This window comes from Podarcis tiliguerta (genome assembly GCF_965153285.1).
Source record: "Podarcis tiliguerta genome assembly, chromosome: 6".
In the NCBI taxonomy this organism is placed as follows: Eukaryota; Metazoa; Chordata; class Lepidosauria; order Squamata; family Lacertidae; genus Podarcis; species Podarcis tiliguerta.
Genome location: NC_139539.1, coordinates 41,479,006 through 41,496,806, shown reverse-complemented (window position 1 = coordinate 41,496,806; position 17,801 = coordinate 41,479,006). Strand labels below are relative to the sequence as shown.

Below are 17,801 nucleotides of genomic sequence, written 5' to 3'. Positions count from 1 at the left end.
CATGGTCTCTACATGGACACTCTTACACACAGACCTTCCCCTATTGCATTATTCAATTCAACAATAATAAATTAAATATCTAATAATGGACACCTCAAATCAGATTCCAGAAGTGGCCACCTTACTTTAGCTAGTGGTTCAACTAGCCCAGAGTGAGTTTCCAATATTACATTGGCATCTGTGAATATGGGTATGTGGCCTGCCTCCTGGTGTTTTGGTTTTTACATAGATGCAGCCAGCAGCATTACTGTACAGTATGTAGGATTTCAGTGTCCTGTCCCCATCCCCCCCTGCAGTTCTCTCACTTGAAGTTGCTAATTTGCTTTGCTTGGGATACACACACATGTGTGCGCGCACACACACACACACACTATCGGGGGGGGGCAAAGAGCAGCTTTGCGGGAAGGAATTCAAAATGTTAAGTTGACACTTAACGAGCTGCCCCTCAACACTTTTGTAATGAGCAGCCATTAAGTCAAATAACAGATAAATAATTATAGGTGCCTCTTCCTAAGATTTGGGTGAGCCACTACTACTCACAACAGAAGAGTACTGGGCTAGTTTTCCCATCTATGATGTTTTGACATCCGAGCCATAATTAAATGTTTACTTTTCCTTTTTAAATCCACAGTCTTGAAAAAGGTGTAACTTTTCCTAACAGTTCCATAGGTTTTTGTTCTTCCCTCCCTCAGCTACTTTAATGGCTGACCCACATACTATTGCAGCAATTTGATTTTGTCCTTGCTTTGTGAGTTGAAAAGATTTTTGGGTGGGTGCGACACAATCTTCTCATTTTCGAAATGAGCACCCTGATTCACCAGGTGAGTTTGCAGCTCATTGACTCAAGAGGATGCTCGAACACAGAAGGAAGATTTCATGAGGATCAGCTCTATCTGTTCTCCTTTCCTTTTTAATTTCCTGAAGGCTATTGGTGATTCAATGGCTCCCTCTCTTTCAGGAATCTGCATCTCCAGTGGACAAGGCATTAGATTCCAGGAACTCTGCATTCGAGGCGGCAGTGAGCAACCGGGAAAAATTGGATTTCAATAGAAACTTAAAAGAAGGTAGGAAGGGTGCTTTTCAACCATTGCGTTCAGTTAAGTCCACCTCCTTCATTCTTGCCGTCTTTTCTAGGAAGAGGCCATAATTGCGTGGCAGAACACAAGCTTTGCATTCACAGGGTACAAGATTCACAGCATCTCTAGTTAAAATCCCTTGTGTTGCAAAGTAGGAAAAGAACCTGCTGGAAGGACCTTGTGGGGGTCCTGTCAAGAGGGATGCAGTGAAAGGTAGCTACTCATATATCCAGTAGTGGCTGGTGTGGTAGGGCAGAGCTATGGAGCCATCCTCCTAGCACCTGCATTGTTTCAGTTTGCCTGGAAGAGGGGCAGCAAAGGAACAGTGAGGTTGAGGCTGCACAGTTGCAGCATTGGAGCCAATCCGGTGCTCCTGTCAGCGCATCTTACAGGCCCCACCTCATTGCTGCTGTTCCTCACCCAGATAAGCTGTAGTGACGCCATTGTCAGGAGGATGGCTCTACAGCCCAGCTGCACCATGCTGGCCCCTTCCGCTTGAATCATTTCCTTTTTGGAGTGGCTCCTTTGCTGCAGATGGATGTAGTTATACTAACAAATGTGCATAATAATTTTAGAATGCTCATACTGGATCAAACAGTCCAGCCATCCAAGTGTCACGACTTAAAGAGTAAATAACACAGTGGTACCTCAGTTGTCGAACGTAATCCATTCCGGAAGACTGTTCGACTTCTGAAATATGTGACAACCGAGGCGCAATGGGCGATCAGCAAATTCCATTGAAGAAATGAGCCTCGGAAGCCGTTCGACTTCTGAGGCACGTTCAAAAACGGAAGCATTCACTTCTGGGTTTTCGGCGTTCGAAAATCGAAAGGTTTGGCTTCCGAGATGCTAAAAAATTGAAGTATTTAGCTATAGAATAATCTGTCCCCTTCCTTCAGTCCCACCTTTCAGCAGTCGGTTTCTTAAAAAGGCCTAATCATCTTGGCCACTGAGGAATCTGTCCTTGGAGATTTGTCCTCCATGAGCTGATCCAGTCATCATTTCTGTTGTTCCATATGATGAATGCATTGTTTAAAGTAAACTCTGAAACTTTTCTCCTTTTGAATCAGAAAGCCACCTACACGTTGTACGCTAACATTCTTATTTCTACAGTGATGCCGACCATTGAGAAGTTACTGTCCAGTGACTGGAAAGAGAGACTTCTGGGGAAAAATCCAATGGAATCCAAAGATGTGAAAGGTGAGTATCTGGTCTGGTTTGGCTGGGACTGCTTTAAGGCCCAGACCACAGAGAGCAGGCATAATTTGTTCCATTGGTTAGAGAGTGACAATTGGACCCCTAGCCCCTCTTTCCCCCACATCAGTTAAGTTAAATTACAAAGCCTACTGTCATTGAATTAATATCACCATAGCTCATAAAGCTTTGCCTTATTACAGAGGATACAAAATCAATGAAATAGACATGGCTTCCCATCATTAGCTAGTGTATCATGCAAATGTATGTTCTAATACAAGGGTGGGGAACCTGAGGCCCTCCAGAAGTTGCTGGATTACTGCTCCCATAATCCCTGACCTTGCAGACTGGGGATGATGGGAGTTGTAGTCCTACAACACATGGTGCAAGAACCCTTGGTCTTTGGTGAGAATTGTACATATTATTTATAATTCACAAAGCTGATTGCATGTGATGATTTCTCTAGGGCATTTGCTAGGAATAGGTCCCAGAACAAAATCCGTATTGGGCTGGTTCATCGCAAGGTGGAACCAAAGTTTGTTTCATCCCATTTCCATTTAGGTTTTCAAGGACAAATCTACATATATAATCTTTAAACCCCACACAGAATACTTTGACATAAGAAATTAAGGGGGGGGGGAAATAAGGTGGTCAAAGAGCTATTTGCCTGCCATCTTTTCTCATTTACTTTTTTAAATCATCTGCCTAAGAGCATCTAGCTAGCTCAAAGGGCTCCTGCCACTACATGCACTGAAATCAGTGTAGCAAGTAATGGCAGGTCCTGATGATGTGCTGCTGTTCTCTGGAAAATTTTGCATACATTTTATATTTTACATTGACACCCCCCCCCCACTTTAAAGTCTTTGTAAAATATGTAAAATACACTTAAAATGTATGTAGAATAGCAACATTCCCCCCAAGAGTGACAACACATCATTAAAAATGGATCAATCCTAGTGGGATTTGCCACATGGATTTCAGTATGTACAGCAGAAACAGCCCCATGCGCTAGTTAGCTGCTCTTAGGCAACTGGAATTGCTTTTGAAGGAAGACAGGCCGGCCAGCCTTGAACCACCTCGTAAGAAAATTCGTGAGAGATTGGGAATCCAGTCCTGTATGGGTTCCAGAGTGAATCCTTGCCCTGAGCATAACATTTGTCCAGGCAGATGGGATCAGGTCTGTCCACTTTGGAATCATGGCTTGCTGGATTCCTCTTTGATCCTCAGAAATCTTGACTGAGTTTGAATTGATCCGTATAGCAGCTAATCACTAAAATCTGCATTTATCTGCATACAGAACAATAGTTCTGAAGGAGGGGAAAGGCATGCATGTGTCCCAGCAGGAACCATCTTAGAAAAGGCATTTTCTTCTGGGTGGGAGAGTGATGATGGAATGCCTTATCTAAGAAGGTGCCTCCCCGCTCCCCAATTTTGTGAGTACCTGCATTAAAAAGAATTATTATTATTATTATTATTATTATTATTATTATTATTATTATTATTTTAAAAAAAATCTGCTACCTGATTAATTGCAGCCACCTTTTTAATGAATCAAAAGATATGCAGTCAGCTATGCTTAATTGATTATACATTGCAGACCTAGATTTATCTAACTCTCGGGGAGCAGGGAGCTATGTGTTTAAAGAATGCGTGAAGGTGGTTGTGTGGCTTGATCAGCCAGCCCTGCCTTTCTTGCCCGTGTGTAGCAGTGCCAACCCATGCCATCTGCACATATGCTGATATGTGAAGGGGCTCTACCTGCCCATTGATGTACACAGGCAGAACTTCATGCGAAGGTGGGACCCTGACTGCTGCCTCCCACCAGTTCATGGGGACTTCTGTGTGTGCAGATGAGCATGTGAGTAGATCCCCTTCAAAAGTTAACTGAACAGGGAGCCTTAATCCCTGTGCAAATGGTCATCAGGCACAGGGCTAACCTACCTAGTCCCCTTACACTTTCTTTCAATGTGTGTGTGTTGTTCGAACCCCCTTCACTCTCCACAAAGTGCTTAATGAATTAGATGTTGCAGACCTAGATTTACGAACTCTCTTCCTGTCCTTCTTCCTCTTCCTTTTTTCCTTTGGGCTCTTGTTTGTCCCAGGAACCCAAGAAAGCCTGGCAGAGAAGGAGTTGCAGCTGCTGGTCATGATTAACCAGCTGTCCATCCTGCGGGACCAGCTGCTGACTGCCCACTCGGAGCAGAAGAACATGGCAGCTATGCTGTTTGAGAAGCAGCAGCAACAGATGGAACTGGCCAGGCAGCAGCAGGAACAGGTAGGAAGTAGAACACAACTTTGGGGCTGTGTTTGTTCTTCTCAACCTTTGGGATAGATCTTCAGGAAGTGGCTTGGATGCAGGTTGGCCAGAGCCCATGTGACCTTGGCAAAGAATTTTGTCAATTCTGTCCCTGATATAATAGTGCTACAGGAGTTACTGGCACTTTACATATCTCAAGTGATTTAGGGGGGAAACAATTTAGAAGTAGTGTGGCTGGTGTGGGAGTCACAATGAAGTGAGAGTCACTCACACAATCTGTTCTAAAGCACTAAAGGCCTTACTACACAAATCAAATAATAGGTAGGCACCAAGTAAGTTTTACTAGGTACAATTCCATCGAAATTAATCAACATGACTCAGTTAGGACCAGTAACTTCAGTGGATTGACTCTGGTTAAAACTGAGTTGAATATCAGCCTTATCTGGAATGGGGAAACAGCACTGGTATAAAGTGAACAGGGTCACAAGTCACATATCTATGATTCTATGATTCTATGATTCTAAGAGCACAGTCCCAGTCCCCATCCCCCAACTCAAGTGATTCTGAACAACTGTGCTTGACTGTAGCCTCTTTTCTTTCTGCATGAGAGCCCAACATATCGTATTATCTTCTGGTGATGCAGGGAGGTGATGCTGGTGGGAATAGGTAGATCTGGGCTACTGCATGGTGACAGGGAAGAGTTAAAGGTTTTATTAGCTGTAGCCATACACAGCATAATCCTATGCATATTTAATCTGGTGCAAGCCTCACGAGGATTACAAGTGTAGACTTAAAAAATGGAAAACGGTTATAGTTACACAGTATTTGCAATCATGAGAATTTGGGGGTGAGTGGGAGAACCAGCTATTAATGATAGTACCTTTTCCCCATGCATGTAGAATTCAGTTCCACAAACTACTTACAATGAGCTACATGAATTATAAATGTAGTTTGATCAATGTCTATAGAACTGTAACGGTTAAGTGCAATTATGACCACTTTACAGTGATTTGTGAATCACGTTGATTCATCTCTCTGTATATCATTGCCTATTGGAATTCTTAGATCCTCATGTTAAAAAAGTGTACAGTTTCCATGGTATGTGTGAATATGGAGGAAAAATTAGGAAAACATACAGAACCAAAAGGAAGGTTTTTTTGGAAAAAAAAACACCAAAACTTAAGAAAACATTATTGTTTCAACCTTATGATTTCCAAGTCCATCAATCAAGACTTTTCAAAGGTTCATATCCCCATTTTTAGGTCTATAATGATCAAGCAGTTGTTAACATGGAAGAATAATTGCAACATGCACGTCAGCTGCACTTTGACACCTGTCGTATTTCTGAAATGATAAACCAAGTAGTAGTCATAGTTATGTACAAATTAGTTGCCAGTTTATACTCGTCATAGGACTAAGACAAGTTGACAGCCCCTGTAGGATACAATGGAACCTCGACTTGCATACGCCTCATCTTGCGGGCGTTCCAAGTTGCGTCCACGGCAAATCCGGAAGAAAACACCAGCTTTGCCGTGATTCACGTATGTGTAGAAGCGGCTTCTGCCATCTGTGTGTGCGCAGAAGTGGCTGCCACCAGATGTGTGCGCGCAGAAGACGCCTCTTCTAGCGTACCATTTTGGCCAGCGGACGGACCTCCGGAACTGAACAATTTTAAGAAAATGAGATTCCAGAGGAGTGGGCATATTAGTTTGCTGTGGCAAAGTAGATAAAAACTACCTATTTTATTGCCACTTGAGTCTTTTAAGTAAGGACAATCATTTACTTCATCAGATGTAGTTATGCATTGCAGTGCTACCAAATTTGAGAGACAGCAAGCCTTCATGATTTAGAAGTAATCCCAAGAGCTTAGATTTTAGGATGAGGTTAAGTATTGGGATACCACTGCCTAACTCCAACTCTGTAGAACCATAAAATACTACCACTTTTCAGGCCCAGCTCTAATGTAATGCTGTACACATTATATCAGGGGACATGAACCTGTGGTCCTCCAGTTGTTGCTGGATATATGGATGGCTGCAGGTTCCTCACCCTGCATTATATTCTCATTTTCTGCTCTGTAATGTGCAAATCTGATACCAGATTGATTCAAATAATGTGCTCATTCACTTCTTCCTTACAAATACTCAAGCTTGGCTTGTGGAAGGGCTGGGAGGTTCTCCTTTGTAATAAAGATGGAGAAGCGCTTGGGAAAGCTGAATGGGAAGCGTCATGTGTCTTGAAGTTCTCAATGCCTGGTTCATAGGCAGCAGCTCTCATGGGCTCTCTATTTGGCCCCTTGGCCCTTCATAGTCTTCTCCTCTTGCAGATTGCCAAGCAACAGCAACAGCTGATCCAGCAGCAACACAAGATCAACCTGCTACAGCAGCAAATCCAGGTAAAAGGGGTCTCCTTTCCCCCTGCACATAGCAAGGAAGATAGACTGAAAATCAGGAGACAAAGGTTGGCACCTGGCTCTGCCTGATGTTCCCTGTGTAACTAGGTTAGGAGTGTCACGTGAATTCTTTTTTCTAGCTGTCCAGAAATTGACATAGAAGCAGGACAATAGTGAACTGAACATGGATTCAAACCATAAGATAGGTCTGCCAATGGCTGCAAATCTAAACCCCTTATTTAAAAGTAAATCCCATCAAAATCCATGGGTCTCACTTCAAAGTGAATGTGTTTTAGACTGGGGTGTATGTTGTGCATCAGGGTTGGTTAATCTGTGGCCCACAGTTCTGATTAGGCTTGCCATGCTTCCCAATTTGGTCTCTGAGGCCACCTGCCTTACACCTGAAGTCATCTATGACATCAGTTATGGGGCAGGTAAAGATTTTTCTTAGCTGTAAAGGGGCTGGTGGCACCTGCAAAGCCCTGTGCATATTGCCCTGCACAGCTCTTTGCAAGCCTTGGCAATTGTCTGATCGCTGGTGTTTGCAGATAGCTGTGTATATAGTGTTTTAAAGCCCTAACAACCAGCTAATCATCAGGGCTTCAAAGCACCATATGTGGCTCTCTGCAAGGACTCATGAGCAGCTGATTGTTACCCTTTTAGCAGAAGATTCCAGGGACTGAACCCAGGACCTTCCTCATTCAAAGCACGTGCTCTACCACTAAGCCATAGGCCCTTCACTTTGAAGGCAAATTGATCAAAGCCATTGTGCAGAGGGGAGGTCCTAATTTCCCTCCTGCACTGCAGCCCCTGTCCAAATCGCCCTCACTGCAAATTCCCACCATCCCTTCTGGCTGGATATGCACTGGATATGCATTTCCCCATCTCATTCTCACTGTAGTTTGACCCTAAGCTTCAGCCTTCCCTCCACTGCAGTATAGCATGGTTGTACCTCCATAGATATGTTGGGAGGGTACAGAAAGGTCGGCGGTTTGAATCCCCGTGACAGGGTGAGCTCCCGTTGCTCAGTCCCTGCTCCTGCCCACCTAGCAGTTCGAAAACACATCAACGTGCAAGTAGATAAGTAGGTAAGGAAGGTAAACGGCGTTTCCGTGCACTGCTCTGGTTTTGTCAGAAGCGGCTTAGTCATGCTGGCCACATGACCTGGAAAAACGGTCCGCGGAAGCGGATAAACACCGGCTCCCTTGACCTGTAAAGTGAGATGAGCGCTATAACCCCAAAGTCCTTCACGACTGGACTTAACTGTAAGGGGTCCCTTTACCTTTACCTAATGGAGTGAAAAGTAAGAATGCCATAGAGATCTCTCCAGAACTTCCTTCACATGATCTTGGATAAGTATTTTTGGATAGATTCTGTTGTTCCCTAAAGGCAATGCTTTTTTTTCTAGAGAAACAGGTGCTGGTACTCAACATGAAGTTGTTACAATAAGCATGGACATAGCCAGGATTTTTATTTGGGGGAGGCAGGCTTTTTTGGGGGGGGGCAGAACCTCAGATTTGTGTTGATTTTTATTGATTGGGGGGCAGCTGCCCCCCCTGGCTACGCCCATGACAGTAAATGCCACATTTTTAACCAAAAAAGAGGTGCCAGTACTATGTACCCTTCAGTATCCCCTAGAAAAAAGCACTGCTTAAAGGTAACTTTGTATTTGGCTCTGTTTGTCTGTCTGTCCCCCCTCGCCCTTTTCTCTCCAGCAGGTCAACATGCCCTATGTAATGATTCCAGCCTTTCCTCCCAGCCACCAGCCTCTTCCGGTCTCCCCAGATCCTCAAATGGCACTTCCCATCCAGCCAATCCCTTGTAAACCAGGTACGAAGAGGTCAAGAAAAGTGTTGAATTCTGGTTAATGGGACACAGTCTTTCTGGGTGCTTCTGCACAGTTGTCTTGCATGTCCATGGGACCACACAAGTCTATGCGGTTGGCAAATTAGTATCTTTGATTAAAGCCAAATCAGTCAGGCTTCTTGGATTTAAAGAGCTGGTTCCAGCTAGCCTGTCTTGGCTTTCATTTGAGTCAGCAGAATGTTTGGGGCTAGCCTTGCCTCAGAAAAGGGCCAAGAAACCATCCAGGATTACAGTTAGTGGCCCTGCAGCTGTGGCAGAAAATCCCAAATTGTCTCGGTAGGGTCTTGGAGGAACTGGCAGAGCTTTATGGTCTGGGCCGCACAGTCAAGAGGGAAGGCCTCTGTTCCCCCTCCCCACACCCCGCCAAGTGCTGCATCTGTAGGAACTGTTTTCGGGAAAGCTCATTTGGGCTCCCCTGATCCTCAGAGGAGTCTGTGGTTTAGTTATCAGAGGTGTTTTCTCAGGGTTTAGGGGATAAGATGTAGGCTCCAATGCCAGTGGATTCACATGAGAAGGACCAGTGTGTGGATCTGTCTCCTCCTTGGGGCTGCTGTCATAGGAAGACTCTGCATCAGAGGACCATGACTCCCTCAAATGCTCAGAGACACTATTGATTAGCTGTTAAACCGATTTCAATTTTATGCAAACCTGTTTTGGGTTGCCTAACCCTGAGAGCCCCGTTTGAGTTTCCTAGCTCTTAATGCAGAAAGCTTGCGATTCCTGGCGAGATTTCGCTGGGAGAAAGATTTGAGCAGCTGTTTGATTCGGTAACTAATCTCCGACTGTTCTCTTTCCTGTCCCATCTGCAGTGGAGTACCCCATGCAACTGCTGCACAGCCCCCCTCTGTCCGCACTGAAGAGACCCGCAAGCTCAGGCCACCTACAGATCCAGGTGCAACCCTCAAACTGTTTTCTCTGTGGGCTCCCAAACTCCTCTGCGAATGCACTTCTACTCTCCTTCTCTCCTTCCTTTTCAGGAATCTTCCCAGCCACTGAACTTAACAGCAAAGCCCAAAGGCTCCGAGCTCCCCAATTCCTCCAGTTCACCCAGCTTAAAGATCAGCAGCTGCCAGTCCCTCACTCCTAACCATGGGGTCTCTCAGGAGCTGCAGACCAGCCCTCCCAGCCTCCCTTTGGGTAAGTGTTAAGTTGTGGGTGAACATATCAGATGACACAGCGATTCTTCAAACAGCTCTTGTTTATTCACAGGCCAGAGCAGAACTGAGCTGAAGGGTTCAGCCAGCCTGCTTATATAGAGCTCCACTACAACACAACAGTAACCACTTTCTGTAACTATCCAATCACTGAACTTCACTTTCAATCCCTTATTTGCATATGTGGACCTGAGTGAAAACTATCTACAGTATCCCCCTGCTGGCCCAGGGTGAGAACTTCAGCACATAACAGTAAGGCTATGGAAATTCCCCCTGCTCAGGTTCCGAGCTGGCACAGAAGTGCTTCTGCATTTGGATGACAACTGCAAGCTCATGATTTGTTACCTTGCTCTCTTGATTTGCTGCGGGAAAAGATCTGCACCCATCCCTGGATTTAGGAAGGACTTGAACCTGGCATTCCTCGAGATTCTGTTTGGTATTGTTTTCCTCTGTTGGTCCTGCTGCATCAGTGTTGGAAGGGGAGAGGCTGTAGCTCATTGGTAGAGCATACAGAAAATCTCCCAGGTTCAATCCTGGCATCTCCAGGCAGAACTAAGGAAGACTGGAGAGCTGCTGTCAACCAGTGGAGGCAATGCTCAGTCCTGGTCTAACTCAGTATAACACAACTTCATATCAGTTATATCCACATGCTCTGTTTAAATGTGTTTCATTTAATATATGTTTAAATTTTCATTAATTTAAAATCCCAAGTCTGCTTGTGTATGGCAGTTTTTTGCTTTGGTTTTGAAAAGGAAGATACCATGAGAAATATACTTTCACTATAGAGTAAGGTTATCAGATGTCCCCATTTCCTGGGGACAGTCTCCGGATTTACAAATCAGTCCCCATACCAAATCCATTAGAATTGAAAAGTGTCCCCGGATTCATTGAAAAAAAACTGGTAACCTTACTCTAGAGCAGCCTTTTCAACCAATGTCCTCCAGATGTTTTGAACCAAAGTTTGCATAATCCTTGATCATTGGCAATGCTGGCTGGGACTGATGTATGAGCCTAAACATCTATGGAAGGCACTAGATTAGGAAAGGGCTGCTCTAGAAGCACATATTCAAATTCACTAAAATGTGATTTGTTTCCTATTTAACCACTTTGCTGTGGTCAAATACAGAATCCTTATGAATCTCCATAAGTGGGGACCTGAATCTCCATTCTTTATGGTAAAGGTAAAGGGACCCCAGACCATTAGGTCCAGTCGCAGACGACTCTGGGATTGTGGCGCTCATCTCGCTTTATTGGCCAAGGGAGCCGGCGGACAGCTTCCGGGTCATGTGGCCAACATGACTAAGCCACTTCTGGCGAACCAGAACAGTGCACAGAAACACCATTTACTTTTCTGTCAGAGTGGTACCTATTTATTTACTTGCACTTTGACTGCTAGGTTGGCAGGAGCTGGGACCAAGCAATGGGAGCTCACCCCGTCGTGGGGATTTGAACCGCAACCTTCTGATTGGCAAGCCCTAGGCTCTGTGGTTTAACCCACAGCGCCACCCGCATCCCAACATTCTTTATGGTACAGTGCTAGTATTTCCAAATAAATAGCTGCAGAGTACCTGGATGTAATATAATGTGTTTTGCATGAGAGGGGCCCACCCTGCAGTTTCATGATAATGGAAGGCACAAGATAACTAAAGCTTTCTCTTTCTGATAAGACAAAAATCTTTTGATGGGTCTGAGGAGAAGATTAACGGGATGCTTTAGAAGACAATGGATCTAAGACTGCTGGAACTGGAACTTAAGTGGCATGCCTTTCTTCCCCAAGTACCTTTCTGAGAATGAGCTCTGTGCAAGGGCACCAGATCTGCTTGATCTTGTGACACTGATTCCATTCCATTTTTAAATTTCAGGGTTCCTGGGGGAGGGAGATGCTATCACCAAAGCAATCCAGGATGCCCGGCAGCTTCTGCACAGCCAAAGCAGAGCGTTGGATGGATCTCCAAATCATCCCTATAGGAAGGTAAGTGGTATTTCTGAGACACGTTTGGTCTTAAAGAGGGAGAGAGTCAGGATTTCCATACTGTTTCAGGCACTATACTTATGCATGTGTGTTTGCCTTGTACATTTATGAACATTTATTCTGTATATATAAAACCTTAGATTTCCTATAACACCCTGAAGATGCACTCTCTGTTAAAAGTCAGGTGTGAAAACCATATTTTTGAGGAAGTAGATCCGAATAAGTATAATGTGGAATCTGTGGAGGGATAGACCCATCACCTGTAAGGAATGTGACTGGTACCCAAGTTTTCAAAGTCAACTTTTGTAATAGTGAAGAATGAACTTGCCAAGGCTCAATTAGGAATGGACTCATTTATAATGAGCTAATTGGAACTTGGTTTGGACTTGAATTTAGGTATACATTTTTAAGCTTGAGGCATGCTGAGCTTGTGCTTCTATCGAGGTCATCAGGAATATGAGAAGGCTTGTGAGCTTCTTAGTTGAGCTTCTACCCCAATAGACAATGTAGTGAGGATTCCATAATTACCTCCACTGTCCCTTCTTTTTGCCCCAAAATATACTCTGCAAAGGCAACAAGAAGGGCTGATGCTGCAGTCTAGATAAGACATCCCCAACCTTCAGCCCTTCAGATGTTTTGGACTACAATTCCCATCATCCCTGACCACTGGTCCTGTTAGCTAGGGATCAAGGGAGTTGTAGGCCAAAACATCTGGAGGGCCACAGGTTGCGGATGCCTGGTCTAGATGCAGCAACAGCATCCCAGGTACCAGGTTCTCTGGGAATTGTAGTCTCCCAGATCTTCAACTTTCTTATTAAGACACTAGAATCTTTGGGGAATTATATTTCCCAGGACTTCCCATGCTGCTGTAGGACCTAAGCAGTAACAGTATTAGCCCTTTTCATCACCTCCAACGCTGCCAGTTTGATTCAGTGGGTAAGGGAAGAAGTGTGGCGGTGGAGAGGCTGTTGCTGGAACCAAACAAATTATAATCTGATTCTGGATCTTGGAGGGTTGGGGGTTGGTTCAGGATTAGCCCAGAAATTCTGAACTGGGAAGCTTGTGCCCCAATTATGAACTTCAGGCAGGAGCATCACTAAATAGAATTCTTGCTCTGTTGTCATAAAGTTACAAGAAGATCTTGCTCCCATGACTTTTGTCTTTAGAGTGATGCTTTTAGAAGTGATCTAGAATGATTGTTGGAGGTTCCAGTCTGGTTTCAATGGGGCTTCCCTCTAAATTGAGGGGATTCTGAAATTTTCCTGCCCTGCTTGCTGAGTTCAAACATGGTGGTGTGTTCTAAGCAACCTTTCCAGGCCTCTTTGTCTTGCAGATAGTGCTGCATGCTGGTTCTTGGCTGTCCAGTCAAGGAGCAGCTTTTAGACTATGCAGCCCTGCATTTTGGGGCTCCTTATTTCTCAAAAGTCATTTACTTTTGACTAACAAGAAGTAAAAGCATACAGTCTTTTTTTAGCACAAAATGCATGCCGGTAAATGCTTCAGTTGAAGTTTTCATTCAAGTCACTCCTAACCTTGCTTGCCCTGGTAAAATTCAGTAAACCACCTTCCAATGTGCTTTCAGGACCACGTCAGCTTGGATTCTTCACCTGCAAAAGAACAGGTGGATGAGACTTCTTTGCAGAGACTGGATGAGTCCATGCTAACCTGTGATGGGGATGGTAATGATAGTTGATCATAAAAAAATTATCTATGGTAGAATTGGGTGCCCCCCGTTTCTGCTCCTCATAGGTGCTTCTGCTGCAGTTAACATCTTTCAGGTCTCCAAAGCCCAATAATTGGGGTGGGGGAAAGGCCAAGCTGAAAAATCCCATTTAGTTTGTATAATGAGATTCCTCCCCCATGAGTCCATGAAGTTCTCAGCTTCTTTTCAGTTCCACACTCAGCTGATATGCGGAAACCACATTTCGCTATCTATAGCTGGTGTAGGAGACCTCTGGCTCTGCAGACATTGCTGAACTTCAGCTCCCATCAGCCCTAGCGACCATGGTCAATGGTCAGGGAGTTGTAGCTCTGCAATACCTGGAGGGCCAAAGGTTCTCCACACATGGCCTATAGGTAGCACAGTGTGGTTTCCACATGTCAGGTGTAAGTGAAACTGCAAAGAAGCTGAGAATTTTTGAAGTCCATGGTTTGGGGAGGGCAGGACTGCTGCCTCTAACTGCAGAGGCAGACTTTACCCACCAATATCTCTCTCCTCTATTAATCTGTCCAATCCTATTTTAAAGCCATCTAGGTTAGTGGCCATCGCTGCCTCTTGTGCAAGCGAGTTCCCTAGTTGAACCACTGCATAAAAAAGTATTTTCTTTTCTAAACTGAGTCTGCTGGTTGCTCCTAAACGTCCTAATCCCTTGCCAGTTCTGTTTGGCTTGGCTTTGCCAGTGTCTCTATAGTGGCTGTTCCTTGGTCTTTCCTTCACAGGCTCACGACATTTCCCCGAATCCAGGAACAACAACCACATAAAGCGTCCCATGAATGCCTTTATGGTGTGGGCCAAGGACGAGAGACGCAAGATCTTGCAGGCCTTCCCAGACATGCACAACTCAAGCATCAGTAAGATTCTAGGTAAGTCTGTGGGCGGGTGTCCTTATTCATTCTGCTCCCCCCCCCCTTCCCCTCCATGGCTTTTGGGATTCCTGTAAGGCACATTGTTAGCCCCATGCACCCTCAGGCAAGGAATTACTGCTAATCTCATGCAGGTTACCAGCAGGCTGTGCGCTAGGATAAAAGCACAAAAGCAAATCCTCCTCATATTCTCTCTCTCTCTTTCTCTCTCAGCTGTCTTGATTCTTTGGCTCTGACACCTGAGCACACAAGCAGATGTGAAAGCAGCATTTTCTATTTTTTAAGGTCTTTTTTTTGCATTAGAAAAAGAGAGAGCAAAAACCCACATGTGCAGAGGAAGCCCATTCTCAGAAAGCTATAGATACAGCTGTGGTTGTGGGCCTTTTTTTGTTTTTTTGCAAGCTAGTGACATAAACTGCTGGCTTTGCACTGACCTAGAGAAGCAGTTCTAGGCCTTCCTTGGCAGCTGTGAAGTCAGCAGGCGGCCAGCTTTTCCCAGTAGCTCTCAGGAGTGAGCCTGTACAGACTTAGCACTTCTTCCATTCAGCAGCAAGCCTATTCTGTCTCTTGTTCTTTAGAGCTTTGCTGCTGGAAGAAGGAACAAAATAAGGCTTCCTTCCAGGAACAGGATTCTGAGCTGTGGGTTGGTGGGAGGCAGTCTGTGGACTGCCGCCAACCCAAGGAACTGGTGCTTGAAAACCTGGAACTTAGAAGAGAGGTTTCCAGTAGGCGATTTTGTTTCTTCACACCAGCATGCAGCTGACCTAAAGATGCCCGGCATGTGAAGTTATTCTGAAATTCACAGCCAGCAGAAATCCTGATCGGTTGGTACTGATGAGTGCTAATTAGGTGGCAATCCACAACATGCCTATATTCATTCTAATCTGCAGGATTACCTGTGGAACCCATGGTGATTGGGCAGAAAGGATGGCTTATCACAAACCAGCCTAAGTGATAAGAGCAGTGAAAGTATCTTGCCTTGGACCACAAGGAAGCGAAGGGGGTGTGAATTAAATGAAGCAGTGTAGGAGCTGCTCTGAAAGAGACATGGAAATGATGAGCAACCTGTGTTGACTTCTCTAGTGCTTTTATTGGAACCACAATAATTTTTTGGCCATCTAGATTTATCTCTCTTTAAATTACAAATTACTGACTATCTAGATTTATCTCCATTTATCACTGTTCCCCGTAGACAATAGTTGCCCTACCAACAGTGCTACACTAGGCCTTGCCTACTCCTGGATGATCTCTGCCCTCACCAACACTCATGAAACACATGGTTAAAACAAAGGCCTGTGTGTCAGGCCAAATCCCATAGCTTGGAGGTCCACAAAGTGTGGCCTTTGGACCACCAGTGGTCCATAAGCTTCATTGAGATGGCCCATGGTTTGCCTGTGGATTTATGGTTGAAGATGGGAGATGGCACATCCATTGCAGTGAGTACAGTGGAACCTTGGTTCTCGAACGGCTTAGTTGCCGAACAACCCGAACGCCGCAAACCCAGAAGTGAGTGTTCCAGTTTGGAACAGTCAAGTTGGTCAACCGATCAATTTTACAGTTTTCTGCCAAAACTTATAATAACTATTTTTGTGCCAACAGCAAATGTCATAATCTGTGAAGTATATCCAATGGCAAGACACACAACATGTGTACACCTGATAAAATGGATTATCTCGCTTAAAAATGATAATATAAAAGGCAACTCCTGGGTCTCAGTTTCTTACAAATTATCGCCATGACAACCCACAACATTTGAATTGAGAAAGTAGCCCCAGGCTTTTTGCAGTGGCCATAGCAAGCTGAGCCACTTTATGCATACTTTTCATTCCATAGAAAACCCCCTTGTATGGCAATTATCCCTGTTAGCAAGCTTAACAACCACAAGGGCTTGCTTATAAAGGACCAAAATAAGAAGTGGATCCACAGCTTTTGTACCTCCGCAACTTCCCCATCCTGTTTTACAAGCAGTCCAGGTAAACAATTCTAAGGAATTCTAAGGCCTGGCTGGGGAAAACCTGAGGGTGAAGGAACACTTTTGCTCCAGTCACTGTGGCTTGCTCCCCAACCCCTGCCTGGTCCTCCACAACTTTTCTTAGACCTGGCAGCTGTATGCTGTTGCTCTGCTACATCAGTGTAGATATACGTACATGGTGCTTTAAAGTTTAACTTAAGAGGGGAAAAGACAATGAGCTTCTTGGGACAGGGGCCTGTCAAAAACGTTGGCAATGGGGTCAGTAAAGAAAGTGGAATGATGACATGAGAACTCTTCTTAGTTGCAGGGAGCTCTGCTGTATAATATTCCCAGCTGGTGGGTGGTTTCCAGCCTATTGAGCAAAAATTGGCATATGCTCTGCCACTAGATTAGAATGAGATTACCTTGTAGAATGAGAGCCAGTGTGGTGTAGTGGTTAAGAGTGGGAGTCTGGTTATCTGGGGAACCGGGTTTGTGTCTCCGCTCCTCCACATGCAGCTGCTGGGTGACCTTGGGCTAGTCACACTTCTTTGAAGTCTCTCAGCCCCACTCACCTCACAGAGTGTTTGTTGAGGGGGAGGAAGGGAAAGGAGAATGTTAGCCGCTTTGAGACTCCTTAAAGGGAGTGAAAGGCGGGATATCAAATCCAAACTCCTCCTCCTCCTCTTCTTCTTCTTCTTCTTCTTCTTCTTCTTCTTCTTCTTCTTCTTCTTCTTCTTCAGAGCCAGTAAGCAGGGAACCTAGTTGTAAGAACACATAGCTCTGAAAATTCAGGTTGTGAGAATAAAGTACCATGAGCTTGCTATATAAGGTATATTTTGAAGACTGTTCCAAGAAGCATATTTTGAGAAATCATATGATCACTCATCACCTGAATCTTAACCCAAAATTTAAGTAGAAGATTGTGAACTCTTGGATAATAGCATACACTCAGTGCAATCCATGTCTACTCAGAAGTAAATTTCTGTTGAACTCAATGAGGCTTACTGCCAGGTAAGTGGGTATAGGATTTGAGCCTTAAAAACACAGGGCAGTATTCAATTTCTACATCCACTTGCACAATAGGACTCCCCCCACTGTCTTCCATGCACATCCCACACTCTCCCCAAATCTGCTCCAGAAGGTTGCAGGGAGCCCCTAGAAGAGATTTAGAGAGTGCATGGCAGGGAAAAGAGGGAGGAAATGTTCCACTGTGGAAGGAGAAGTCCTTGTGCTGATGGAACACGAGTCTTAGAGCTAGGCTGGATTGTACCCTTGCTTTGTGTGACATCCAGCTCCTTGTCTGGTCTTTTTGTACACCACAGGTAGAAGTTAACAGCACAGTACCTAATATAG

The 17,801-nt window shown here is 44.7% G+C and overlaps 1 protein-coding gene across 9 annotated transcripts in view; it reads left to right on the top strand.

The window, feature by feature from the left end:
- The window catches only part of SOX13 (SRY-box transcription factor 13), a 59,913-nt gene that overhangs the window by 33,880 nt on the left and 8,232 nt on the right, over nucleotides 1-17,801 (top strand). For 6 of the 9 annotated variants that reach the window (XM_083445563.1, XM_083445557.1, XM_083445558.1 and 3 more), the window contains 10 exons: nucleotides 959-1,064; nucleotides 2,190-2,276; nucleotides 4,373-4,545; nucleotides 6,854-6,922; nucleotides 8,635-8,749; nucleotides 9,595-9,677; nucleotides 9,763-9,922; nucleotides 11,802-11,911; nucleotides 13,494-13,590; nucleotides 14,351-14,494. In XM_083445563.1, coding sequence (XP_083301689.1) covers nucleotides 959-1,064; nucleotides 2,190-2,276; nucleotides 4,373-4,545; nucleotides 6,854-6,922; nucleotides 8,635-8,749; nucleotides 9,595-9,677; nucleotides 9,763-9,922; nucleotides 11,802-11,911; nucleotides 13,494-13,590; nucleotides 14,351-14,494 — 1,144 coding nt within the window. The remainder of the gene's footprint in view (nucleotides 1-958; nucleotides 1,065-2,189; nucleotides 2,277-4,372; nucleotides 4,546-6,853; nucleotides 6,923-8,634; nucleotides 8,750-9,594; nucleotides 9,678-9,762; nucleotides 9,923-11,801; nucleotides 11,912-13,493; nucleotides 13,591-14,350; nucleotides 14,495-17,801) is intronic. The other 3 variants (XM_083445564.1, XM_083445560.1, XM_083445562.1) reach the window with 1 other exon arrangement.